This window comes from Citrus clementina, unplaced genomic scaffold (genome assembly GCF_000493195.1).
Source record: "Citrus clementina cultivar Clemenules unplaced genomic scaffold, Citrus_clementina_v1.0 scaffold_3, whole genome shotgun sequence".
In the NCBI taxonomy this organism is placed as follows: Eukaryota; Viridiplantae; Streptophyta; class Magnoliopsida; order Sapindales; family Rutaceae; genus Citrus; species Citrus x clementina.
In genome coordinates this window covers 38,250,343-38,263,220 of record NW_006262339.1, presented here as the reverse complement: position 1 = coordinate 38,263,220, position 12,878 = coordinate 38,250,343, and the positions used below count along the sequence as shown (strand labels likewise).

Here is a 12,878-nt window from a genome sequence, read left to right as displayed (position 1 = left end):
ACCACACTAGGTTGTTGTGTGTGATGCTTCTAAGATTCGAATGAGGTAATGAGAGTGAGAGGCTGGTGATGACGACGAGAGGTCTGAATATGGAAAGAAGGTCATTTGAGATAAGCTTTAAGCCTGTAAAACAATGAAAAAGAGATTAGAGGTAGAGCCAGGATGGCCCGTGCGTCCACACTTCAACACTCAAGTCAGCAACTCAAGCTTTTATAATGGTGGGAGCTTGCCAGCCCTCTGAAAATAATGGCTTAAGGTTAAAAAGGACCTTAGCCTTTCTTTTCGTGGAATGTGTGTGTAATGTAGAATGATGAAAATAAAACATGGATGCCTTTATATATGAAGTACCCCGACTACCACGTGGGGTATTTCCATGGTGATTGGTTGTCCTTTTACCTTTTTATGATATTTGGGCTATTGGGAGCATGCTTGGGGACCAAGAAGATATTCATGATGGAATTTATCCTTTTGGGTACGCGGCATACGCTAGAGAGTGGTCCAAAATACCTTAGCATGTCCTTGGTGTAGCGTCCTTCACTTTTTTACTAAAGTGACAGTCGGCTGGCACCACTTTTTCAGCATGGTATTCTAATATTTGATTTTAAAAAAATCAAATATTACCTTTTAGGCGATGGAGACGTCTCTCATGACAGACTTTTTAGAGACTTTTCCTTAATCATTTCGCATATGATTTGTTGGGTACCTTGGGTATTCAAACATATGGTGTAGGTCAGGTATCTCGGGTACTGAAATTACGATGAAAGTACGGTACCTTGAGTATCGAGTTTATGGTATAGGTCTAATATCGAGTTTATGGTGTAGGTCGGGTACCTCAGGTGCGTACAATGATCACTTAGAGTTATGGTGTCTCATCGACACGTGGCGTTCTACTATAATTTTTTCTCTTTCTCCCCAAACATAGCCTAATTTTTTTTTAAAAAAAAAATCCCTACCACTCCATCCTTTTTAACTAAAATAAGATTGTATGAAGTCAATAGATATATCGATTTGGCCAAAAATTTCTCATTGGTAAAGCTTGAATTCAACCAATAATTTTTTCTTATCAAATCTTTTGGGATTGACTAAAATTCTCTCTCCCTAATCAATCTTTCGTTATGCATAAAAGAAATTAGCCATGAATGAAAGTAAAATGCTGATTACAAATTGTTGTTTTCTCGAATATAATATTTCACAATTTTTGGCGAGTTCATATATTATCTTTACAATTTTAAGGAAAGATGTGCTTATGAAATTGTGAACAATAAAAAATTAGAGAGAGACAAGAAGAAAGATGCAAGAACTATATTAATTTCACATAAAAGTATAACGGGTATTAAAATGGGGTTGCAAAGTAAAATGTAAATTTTTAAATTTAGTGAGTTTATTAAGTAAATTAGTTTAATAAGTATTTTAGTTGGTTTGAATAAACCCACCCACAAAATAAATAACAAAGACCGAATTGACCTTTTTTCCCCGAATATAAACGTAATTGACATAAATATACTGATTGGAAAAATTAATTTGTAGCCGTTGACAACTTACTTACCGCCAAGAAATGGAAGCCACGCGGCATTCGCCCAATGCCTACTTCGTATAGGAAAACGCGGGATTTGCAACACTATATATATCCTGGCAAAGACCAGAAACAGAACGCAACTAACAGAGCCATCGAAATTTTACTTTAATCTTCGAGGCGGGGAAAAAATAATAATAATTCACAAACACGCCTCCCTTCACATAGTCTCTCCTCAATTTCATTCATTCCTTATTTCTTTCCTTGTTCGAACTTCGACGATATCAATTTGGTTCCTGAATCTAAAACAAATTTGAAAATTAGAGTTCGTCGTGTTGGAAAAATCTCAGGTTTGCAGCAGTATCTCTATCAATCAATCAATCAAGCTTATGTCTTTGTAATCAGGGTTTGTTTATCATCATCTGGAATGATGATCAGATCTGACCGCGGTTATGACTCGACATGTGTTAGCGTTAGGGTTCTTCTGATATCATTCATTCTTTTACAGTTACGGTTAGGCTTAGGGTTTTTTGCTGAGGATTTTGCTGTCAGATAATGATCGATTTTTGAGCTTACCAAGAATTTGATTGTGGTTATGATTCGACATGTATGAAGCGTTAGGCTTTCATTCTTTCGTTTAGGTCAGCGTTATGGTTTTTTGCGGAGGATTTTTGGGTCAGATAATGGTCGAATTTCAAGATCATCAAGAGTCCGATTCTTGTGGCCGTCGGCCGGCCCATTCTGTATTTAGATTTTGGAATTCCTGTTAGGGTTTACCTTGCAATCACTTATATTTGGATTTTCTAATTGGAATGGAAGATCAAAGGATCGAAAGGTGGACCGTGCTTTGTTCTTCATCTTCACTTTTTGTTCTGATTTTGGATCTTCTGCGATGGGATCGTCGATATTCTTTGAAGGAATCGTTGTATGTCTTGTCAATTAATTTCATATCTATCTCTGTCTTTCTTTTCATGATCTATAGTATGGACGTTAAGGCATCCAGCAGACTCACAATCAAAGAGAACGATCATTCTTTACTCCAATTAATGGACGAGCAGGAGGCAGGGTAGGAGGAGGACGGCCCACCAGCAAAGTTGTATGTGTTTACTTTCTAGAAGGAAGATGCAATCGAAACCCCTGTAGATTTGCCCACACTGAATCATCATCCCTGCTTCTTAGTAACCCTAAGCTTGCTAAGAAGAGCCCACCCAGCTATAATCGTCTTAAGAATAACTTATGGGTTTCCAGTGGATCAGAAGATAGAATTCCCCATGTTCGAAATAGAGAAAACCCTGGTTATACTGGTCCTAAGAACTCATCATCGGCTTCTTCTACTGTAAGTGATGAGTCTGGAGATAAAAGTACTTCTAAGAAGACTACCCTGAAAAATGTGTGTTGCCATTGGCTGTTGGGTAATTGTGTAAGAGGTGATGAATGCCGGTTTTTGCATTCATGGTTTTGCGGGGAGGGGTTAACAATGCTGGCAAAGCTGGAGGGGCATGAAAAGGTATTGCTTATGTTTAGAATTTTTTTTTTTTGGTTAATTGTTATATGCAGTAATATAATTCATTATTGATTGATGACTTTTGGTCTTTCATTGACAGGCTGTGAGTGGAATTGCTCTTCCTTTAAGGTCTGACAAGCTTCTTTCAGGCAGCAGAGATGGAACAGTACGACTTTGGGACTGTAATACTGGTCAATGTGCTAGTGTGATCAATCTTGGTGCTGGGGTTGGATCTTTGATTTGCGAGGGCCCATGGGTGTTTACAGGCATGCCTAATGTTGTTAAGGTTAGAATATAACTTAGTATATTTTGTCTTCAATTGACAATGACCTTCTTTTTCTCTCTATCTAGTTAATTTTGTGCTCAAAAGCTCATTTTCTATGTGTTGGTGATTTTGCAGGCGTGGAACATTGAGTCATTGGCTGAATTTAGCCTTGATGGACCAGTTGGTGAAGTCTATTCCATGGTTGTTGCTAATGAAATGCTCTTTGCTGGGGCACAGGTAACTAGAGCATATTTGATTATCATTTGGAACTGACATGGTTTCTTCCTCGTGGTTTGATATGTCATTGCAAAGTATTGGCACTTGTCAGTGTAACTTGGTTACATTCGTCATTTATGATGAATATCTTAATGATAACATTTTGAAATCACAGCTGAGGATATCACTTTGAAATTTAGATGTTTACACCATCCCCTGCATCATCTGTTTGGTCATTCATTGCTCAGAAATGTTTAATTGTTTTGTTGGACATGGCAGGATGGTAATATTCTGGTCTGGAAAGGCAGTCCCAACACCCAGAATCCTTTTCAACTGGCTACATCCTTGAGAGGCCACACTCGTCCTGTGACATGCTTAGCTGTTGGATGCAGTAGGCTATATTCTGGTTCCATGGATAGATAAGGGTAAATTGGTCTTATACAGAGATTTACCAACTATTCTTTTCTTCCTGCTGTTTAGGATAGTGTTTGTCAGGGAGTCTTGGATATCTGAAGATACGTTCATATTATGTGGCACTGGCCTGTTGGCTCACTGAATATTTAGTATCATATAATTATTTTGGTTTGCTTTGTCATTGCTTTCGCACCTTTTATTTTTAAATTCTATTCTTGCAAATGGTTGGTATCTTTTATTGTAACTTCTTTTATATGGGTGATCAATCTGAACCCTTCCATTGTTTTCTTCTCGCTCTCCTCCAGGTTTGGGAACTTGACACTTTGGAGCCTGTAATGACATTGAATGATCATACCAATGCACCAATGTCTCTTCTTTGTTGGGATCAGTTTTTGCTATCATGCTCGTTGGACCACACAATAAAAGTTTGGTTCGCTACTGGAGGGGGCAACGTGGAAGCTGCCTATACACATAAAGAAGATCATGTATGTTGAGTTTCTTTTGCTATATATCTATATATTGTTTCATATGTTTATTTGTTTGGCAAAATAGAAAATTTTGTTGATTATACAATGCAATGTAATGCTGACTGATGCAGCGTTATTTACAGTATTAATTTCATGCCCTTCTGTTCATTGATGCATGCATTTTTCTGTGAGTGATAATACAATCACAAACTCTTGTACAAATTGATTTGGCATTAATTTATTGATTGAATGAAAATACCAAATAATAAAAATAGATCATGTGGGTTCAGAGATATTTAATTCAATCAATTTTATTATGACACATCAGTTTGTACGAAATAAATTTATACAAAAGTTTGTGGCTATATTATTACTCTTTTTCTGTTGCTGCATGATCGGTTGTGAAAATGCATCGGCTCCTTTGAAAAATATTTTCTTTATATTTGCTTCATCGAATGCCATTTTTTAATTTTTTATTGCTTCAACTTCCTGCTGTGAAAGTGCACGGACACATCTCACCTGTTTATGGGTTCTACTGTTTCATTGATTATTTCTATTTTCTTGTTCCAGGGTGTGCTTGCACTCGCTGGGCTGAACGATCCAGATGGTAAGCCAGTTCTGATTGGCGCTTGTAATGACAACACCGTTCACCTATACGAGCTGCCATCGTGAGTCTCATCTCTGTGCTGAAAGTGAAATCCATTATCCATTTGGCTGAAGTTTCTTTCTCTCTTTGCTGCTGTTTAATGAAATTGAACTCTTTTGTGCCAGGTTTATGGAGAGAGGCAGGATATTTTCAAAGCACGAAGTTAGAGTAATTGAGATCGGACCTGATAATCTGTTTTTCACCGGTGATGGAGCTGGGATGTTGGGCGTATGGAAATTGTTGGCAAAGCCAAGCTGAGAGACGTCATGAATTATTATTGAGGAATAAAATATATGTATATGTAATTGCACGTAATTGGGCCAAATCGGTCAAAAACTTGTATATAATAGATGTTGAAAATTTTGGTTATTTGCGTCGTATGTTGAATTTTTCTTATTTAAATAACAACTCTTCAATTTCATTTTATTTGTTCTTTGTAACACAATTGATAACTATAAAAAAGACTGATGCGATCTAAAATTGCAAATGAAATTCATTTTAGTGTTTAATTATAAAGCCATAATAATTTCATGCTGTGTCTCATAAATGTAATTCGTTCCAAATAAAAGTTAAAAATTACTTGCAACCGACGGCTTGCAAATCGTATTATGTTTCGAATTAATCAGGGTTGGATGTGCTTTATCACATAAGTCCCTTCTTTTCACTGTTTTGTTAAATAATGTTATTATTATTCAAATTTTTATCAAAGAGGTCACCGCTGCTGCTTTGACTTTGAAGACTATAAATTGGGACCAAAAGGTCTGGCCTGGCCGCCTGGGTTTAGGCAATTTTTAAACATCTGTTCTCATACTCTTGGCACACTGTTAATTTATTGGAATGGCAGAGGCGTTATTATTTCATAATCTTCGAAAAGCTTCCGCTCTTAACAAATTCCTCTCTCTCAGGTACTCTCTTGCTCTCAAATTTTTTTATTTAAATTTGATCATATACTAATGTGTATAAATTTGTTTGGTTTCTTTTCTTCTTCTTCTTTTTTTTTTTTTCTCGAATTCAGCTAAATTCATCCGAACCCCGAAACCCCATTTTTTCTGTCCGTTGAAGCACTGAAGTTCTCTCATTTTATCATACATTTATGGGTTGTCAATTATCGTTAATTAATGTCGTTTCTAGATTTAGCAAAATTTGTATGGATTACGGATGTAAGGATTCGTATGCTTGCTTTGCGTTTGTGCAATTGTATTGAGCGATACAATCTGTACATGTAGTATTTACTGATTTCATCTGTGCGGTGTGATTTTCTGTATCCACTAGGTCGATTTTACGAGCCCCGCAATCAGTTTTGTGTCCATATAGTCACTTAGGTCCACCAAAACCGATAAATCCTTCGTGGGTTTGGAGAAATGTGAGTCATGGAACAGTGAACCTGGTGATTTCGGAAGGAAAGCCTAAGTTTGAAACACATGAAGTCCACCCTCCTAAGAAGGAGAAGTGGCAGACCAAAAAGAGGTTCAAGTTGAAGAAGAAGAGAGAGAAGCAGAAGAGAAAAGATGCTAATAAGAGGGACCCTCGTCGGCTTACTGTCAAAGGGAAGAAGAAGAAGCAGAAGTTTGCCAATGCAGAGGACAGAATAAAATACAAGCTTGAAAAGGTCAGTGTACCTTTTCGGAGAAACTATACTTTGTTTGAAAGCTTGAGCTTATCTAAGCTACATTAGGTATTTTTAATAATATCTATCCCATAATTAACCTGATTTACATTGAGTTTACATAACCAAAACCACTCTTGCTTCTAGTTTATTATGTTTGGTTGTATACAAAGGTGTTTTGGTGAAGCACTTGATTTTTTTTTTCTAGAATTTTATTTTATTTATTTTAGTAATGGCACTTAAAATGCTTTTGGAGGAATACTTACGGGGTGTTTTAGTAGAAAGCATTTTCATAAGTTGCTTTGTTTTTCTTCAAGATTACTGTTTATGGCTTAGTTGATGGTAGATTAGAGGAGCTAAGGAAGGTAAAAGTATTAGCCTCTTTTGAAAATTAATTGAGTTTCTTACAATAACAAAAGTGCAGTGTTTTAGACATTAGTTATTTAATTATTTTGATGCTATTTCCCTGGGTAGGAGTTATCAGCTTGAGAGTTCTCTTGAAAAAGGAGTTTGGTTGTATGGGTTGAAATGAGACACTAAAGAGGGTCATCTCATTTCCATCACAATTAAAAGAAAGGTTAGGGGGTTAATTAGGTAGAATGGATGAGCTTGCCTGGTTGCAAACTAAATTCTTGAAATTGAGTGCAAGAGCAAATATTCCAATTTTATGTTGTTGGTCTGATTTGTTTGTTTGAGTTTAATCAATTTTGTCTGGTTCATCTAAAGACAACTGCCATGAAATCTCTGGGCTGAAGCATGGAAAATACTAGTTTCAGATCCTATTATGCAATTATTTTTCTTGTTTACATTAAATTCATTTTACAATTTATTCTCGTTGTTGGAGGATCAACTAAACAATTTTGGGATGCAACCAATGTGTTCAAACACACCATGTCATGAGATAGTGGGCGCAATTGAAAAGGAGTTCCATGATAGTCTATGTATTTCCGGGGGGTGAGTCACCACCTCCAACCAATACAGTCGCCACCTCATGACAAAATTGTTTACTGAGGTTTAGTTGTCTTTGTTGTGTGAATTTGTATATTAATCTCAGTGTCTTACATTCATTTCCTTCTTTAGCTTGTTGCATCCCAAAATTGTTTCAAAATCAAAATTCTGTTGCATGTTTATGATATAAAAGTGGAGAAAAAAATTGATTTTTTCTGAATGTGGATATTCCTCTGACTTTCATACACAGCATGCTCTGTTATGGATTTTTGATTGATGGACCACAATCTTGTTCGTAGTTGTTGGTAGTTGATCCTTATACATGTTTATATGGCACTTTCTAAAAAATAATAATAATTTCAGGCCAAAATTAAGGAAGCCTTGCTGATTGAAAGACTTAAGCGGTATGAAGTTCCAAAAGTACAGGGTCCTGTGGTTAAACCACATGAGTTGACCGGTGAGGAACGTTTCTATTTCAAAAAGATGGCCCAGAAAAGGTCTAACTATGTGCCAATTGGCAGGAGAGGAGTATTTGGGGGTGTTATTCTTAACATGCATATGCATTGGAAGAAACATGAAACTGTTAAGGTCTTCTGCAAGCCTTCTAAACCTGGCCAGATACATGAGTTCGCCGAGGAAATTGCCAGATTAAGTGGTGGAATCCCCATACAGATAATTGGAGATGATACTGTAATCTTTTACCGAGGGAAGAACTATGTGCAGCCAGAAATAATGTCACCTATAGATACATTGTCCAAGAAAAAGGTGCATTTTCCAACTTCAGCATACTCTAATTTTACTTGCATGTTAATATTATGAATAAAATTTCGTTTTAATTTCTGATCAAACAATGAGGATGAGAGGAAGAAATTACACTGCCATAATTCCAACTCGTGAAATGTCCTATGCTTATTGTTTTTAGTCCATCCTTGACCCCAAATTAAAGGGTTTGTTCAGTTTTACTACATGTTTATGTTGGCCTGCTGGTGTCGTTTGAGCACTTAGGTTGCCAAGTGATGCAGATGACTTTGCTTGGCTGGTTGTTCAATTTTGGCAGAAAACTGCTTGGTTAATTATTTGCAGTAGATGGGTTTGTTTAATTGTTATTAGTAGTTAGTTTCCGTCCTTTTTTCACCCCTTCCAAAGGAACATGTAGTTCTTCACAACTAGGCATACATTCAGTTGCTATGAAGTGTAAATCTTGGTGGCGATTTGAACCAAATAAACCTAATATGATGTTAGTGCCCCCCTCCACCCCCCACCCCCCCACAACCAAAAAAAAAAATTGTAAAACTATTATTAGTCATAAAAGAAAGCCAAATAAGAACTGCATTATCTTTGGAAATTGAACTCCTCTGTACATTTGACGAAATATAAGTGAAACAGAGATCTTAGTAAATGGAATACACAAGTTGCCTTTCATGCTTTGTAATGGAAATCTCAAGCTGGAAACACTAATCCCTTGGGTAATATAGCTGAGAGTACTTTCCTCAGCTTGTTTTGGATTAGGTGAGTGTGCACTAGCATACTTGCTCTTAGCAAATCCAGATCAATTCACCCTCTCTGATTGGAGTTTGTCTCTCCAATGGAAAACTTTCTTAGTGTTTTCTGTTTATTTTCAAACTTATCTTGAGAATTACATGTGAAAGTGATTAAATCCTTAATATGAACGAGAATGAAAAAGAAAAACATTCACAGAAACTGTTAGAACACACTGGAGGTCACCAGATGAGTGATGAAATTTTCTGGGAAACTTTTTGTTCCTCAATTTAACTATTAGAGTATGGCCAGTGGCAACTTGCCCCATTAACTTAGATAAGTATTTTCTAGAACCCGCCTTTATTGGTGACACCCCCCCCCCCCCCCCCCCCCCCCAAAAAAAAAAAAAGAACTCCCTCATTAGTGGTCTGTTTAGACTAGGTTTTCTTGCTCATAATTTAAACGGTAATAGAACAAAGGAGGGTAATCAATAATATCAAAGTATTACAGTCCTTATTTTGTGGAACTTAATGGACTAATCCAAAAAAAAAATGATTGAAAAAGGAAAAGCACAGCCCAACAAAAGTCCCAGCACAAATTTCTATTTCCTTTTTCGCCAACTCAGTCACCATCATCCAAGTAATTAGCAGAAAGGCTGTGACCTGCCGACTGATGTGGCAAAATTAATGTTAATTTGCAAGATAATTGCAAAATGCATCAATATAGACGAGCCTTTTTGTTCTAGAAATAGCGATTGTGCTGGTAGAATCTCAGTTCTTTTAATGCAGTTCTCAGATTGGAGCACATGGTATGGTGGGGAGATGCAAATGAGCTCTGTGCGTAAGAGCTTGTTGATTCACGAGGTTGAGTTGGATGAACTTATAAATTCATTGTTTTACCCCCGCTTTGCCACGAAACAATCCTTCGCAATCCTTTATTTTATTTTATTTGTTAAAACTCCAATTGAGAGATGCAAGATTCAGCATTATGTCATGGCCCTAATGTGATGAAGGATACTGGAAAAAAGAGGAGTGGCAAAAAAGAAAGTGGAAGTATTAGGATTTAGGAGTGCTTTGATTTATTTTTCCTTTTTTTCCCCTTGATCTCTGCTTTGGTTGGCAAGCCAATGGTTCCATGCACAACAGACAATGAAAGGATTATCCCTTAAAATTGAAAATGAATTCCTTTTTAGTTTTATCTTTCATTTTTCTCCCAATTCCTGCACTGCTAATGCCTAATTCTATTTTATGCATTCTGGTGTAATTATGTTTCATTTCCTTTGATGTGCAGTATGGTTTATTTGGTGAACATTGGAATCGATATAGGAGCAGTTTTGCTCTAAATTTAAGTTTGCATTTCCTTTGCAGGCACTGGAAAAATCAAAATACGAGCAGTCACTGGAGTCTGTTAGGCGCTTTATTGCCATGGCGGAGAAAGAATTGGAGCTCTATTACAGGCACATAGCACTTTATGGTGACCCAAATAATCGGAATCCCATGTCAATCATGGACAATCCGTCTAAAGTTACCCAGGAATCATGGAAATTCAAAATGGTGGAAAGGAAAAGCCTAGACTCCACCTATGATGCTTTATCTCCAGGTGCCTCAGAGGCAGAAAGTGATTCCACAGATCAAACACTATCAGAACTTGATTATATTGAAGACGAGGGCTTATCCACAAGTGAATCAGATTCTCAAGATGACAGCTCATCTGATTTTGACTCTAAGGAAAGCCAAGTAAGCTCTTCTAGAATGCGAGAGCTCTCCTTTACGATGTCAGGTTCATCATCGATGTCTAAAACCTTATATGATTCTAATAATCAAAATTTCATAGGACGAAATAGAGACATCAAAATTTAATTCAAAAACTCATTTTACTGGCCTAGGTTGGTTTGCTCTACCTAATTTTTTTTTTTTATAGTATTTTTGTATTCTAATTCTACTAATTGAGTATTATTGTAAATAGCAGGTTGTCTTCATATGATGTTTTTGTTCATTGTCTACATATATGATGGGTAGAAGTTATCTAGTTCATAATCTTGGACCAGATAAGTACTTATATAATAGGGTACTCATATAATAGGGTGCCGTCAATTACGTGAATGGTGATTTGAATCAAACAAATTGCGTACTCATATTAATTTTGAATAAGAATTGTATCCTTTTCAACTATTATGGGATCATTTTGTTAAGGCCTAAGAATTAAATTTTAACTTTATAAGGTTAATTATTTTTCTTTTCAAAAGTATTTCATTTTCATTTTCATTTTATTCCTTTTTCTTTTCTTTAAAAGATTGTGCGTGGCAGCCTCACCAGTGTACTTGTTGTATCGTGTTTGATATTGCTCTTGATTTTCTTTTTATCCTTCTACATTCTCTGTGGATGATGACACAGTGTCTCATTTGCAAGTTGTTTGTTTGTAGCTGCTTTTTGACCTCTACAACGAAACCTCTCTTTTAACTTTCCTGTTTTCTTAATTAATTGTTTTGCTCTCTCTCTCTCTCTCTTTTGAGTATACTTTATTTATCTAAGATTTTATTGTTCCACCACACTTTTTCTAATCACATAAATGGATTTTTAAAAAAATTATACAATAATCTTTATGGAATTTTATAATGCAACACAGATTTACATGAGTTGATATTCTGAAAATGATGGAGATAATTGTGAACCGTTAAAAAGAAAATGAACCTAAAGTTGCCCATTTCATTTTATATTGAGAATTATAATATTCAGTACACATATTGGGAAACAATATTTGAGTGCTCGTGGGAATTTATACCCAATTTTTCCCCTCTAATTTGTAAATAAGGAATTACTGTAAGAATAAAATAAAATTAAAAAGAATATCTATCTTATCACAAATTCTCCAAAATTATCCTCCAGAGTGATTATGGACCCAATTTTTTTATGTACTTATTGCTAATGACTTGGCATTTAACTATAAATGTTGTCATGTGATAACGAACTTTTCCTTTTCTTATTCCTTCAAGAGGTGACATTTCATATTAAGAGGATCAAAACACACTATTAAGACTATGATGCCATAAAAAATTTATCAAATTTCGTCGTTTAAGGCCTTAAAAAATATTTCAAGTTATTTTTTCTAATTTTTAATCTTTTTATTACGAAGTTGGTTCTAAGTTTTTTTTTTTTTTTAGTTAGTACTTAGTATTATTTTATTATGATCAACTATATGAAGTTTGCTTGATTTTGTAAGTTAGAATTATTTAGAGTTTAGGTATAAAAAAAAGTCCAAACCCTAGCTTTTTTTTTTTTTTTAATAAAAAAGTTTCTCTTTTGAGTGTGTTCTTTTCTATTTGTTGCTTTCACTCCATCAGAATTCTTTAAATATTTCCAATTTAACATTTTCATTTTAATACAAGGTATTTAAAAAATTTTACATATCAATGTTGGGCACTCATTTAACGTATTATTGCATCTTATAATAAATAAATTTATAAATATGAAAAAAAAATCGAATGTACAATGAAAAACTTGAGAAATGTAACATAAATTTTAAAAAATTTATAATATACAAAACTTATATCTTGATAAGGTATAGTATTATTCTAATTTCTGCCTCGTGTTTTAAGATATAATAATCAAATATCGTAATGGTAAAAGAATTGGATAATATTGTCTTCCTAAGGTTAAGGAGGTACGGTGGTCGGTGGGTCAAATGCTGCGTTTACTTTTTGGATTGGAGTAAGAATCCTGAGGAGTGAGAATCCTTGGATTAGGAGTGTAGAGTAGGAGTGGGAGTGGGGTGTTTACTTAGACTAAATGAAAGTATGGATTGTCAATCAGAATCCCAACTA

General features: G+C 35.4%; 2 protein-coding genes across 2 annotated transcripts; both read left to right on the top strand.

The window, feature by feature from the left end:
- Window positions 1-1,675: 1,675 nt before the first annotated feature.
- On the top strand, window positions 1,676-5,394 carry LOC18046807 (zinc finger CCCH domain-containing protein 48). Its single transcript, XM_024189686.1, is given in 8 exon segments — window positions 1,676-2,524; window positions 2,527-3,020; window positions 3,118-3,303; window positions 3,418-3,519; window positions 3,778-3,917; window positions 4,208-4,397; window positions 4,950-5,047; window positions 5,151-5,394. Coding segments are annotated over 8 exon segments (1,542 nt in total). The 5' UTR covers window positions 1,676-2,325; the 3' UTR covers window positions 5,284-5,394.
- A 391-nt stretch (window positions 5,395-5,785) lies between these two features.
- LOC18046806 (uncharacterized CRM domain-containing protein At3g25440, chloroplastic) lies at window positions 5,786-10,949 on the top strand. The gene is made up of 4 exons (XM_006442945.2): window positions 5,786-5,930; window positions 6,298-6,634; window positions 7,943-8,344; window positions 10,426-10,949. Exons 1-4 carry the CDS (start codon window positions 5,863-5,865, stop codon window positions 10,915-10,917), a joined length of 1,299 nt encoding a protein of 432 aa, XP_006443008.1. The 5' UTR covers window positions 5,786-5,862; the 3' UTR covers window positions 10,918-10,949.
- The last annotated feature ends 1,929 nt before the right edge of the window (window positions 10,950-12,878 follow it).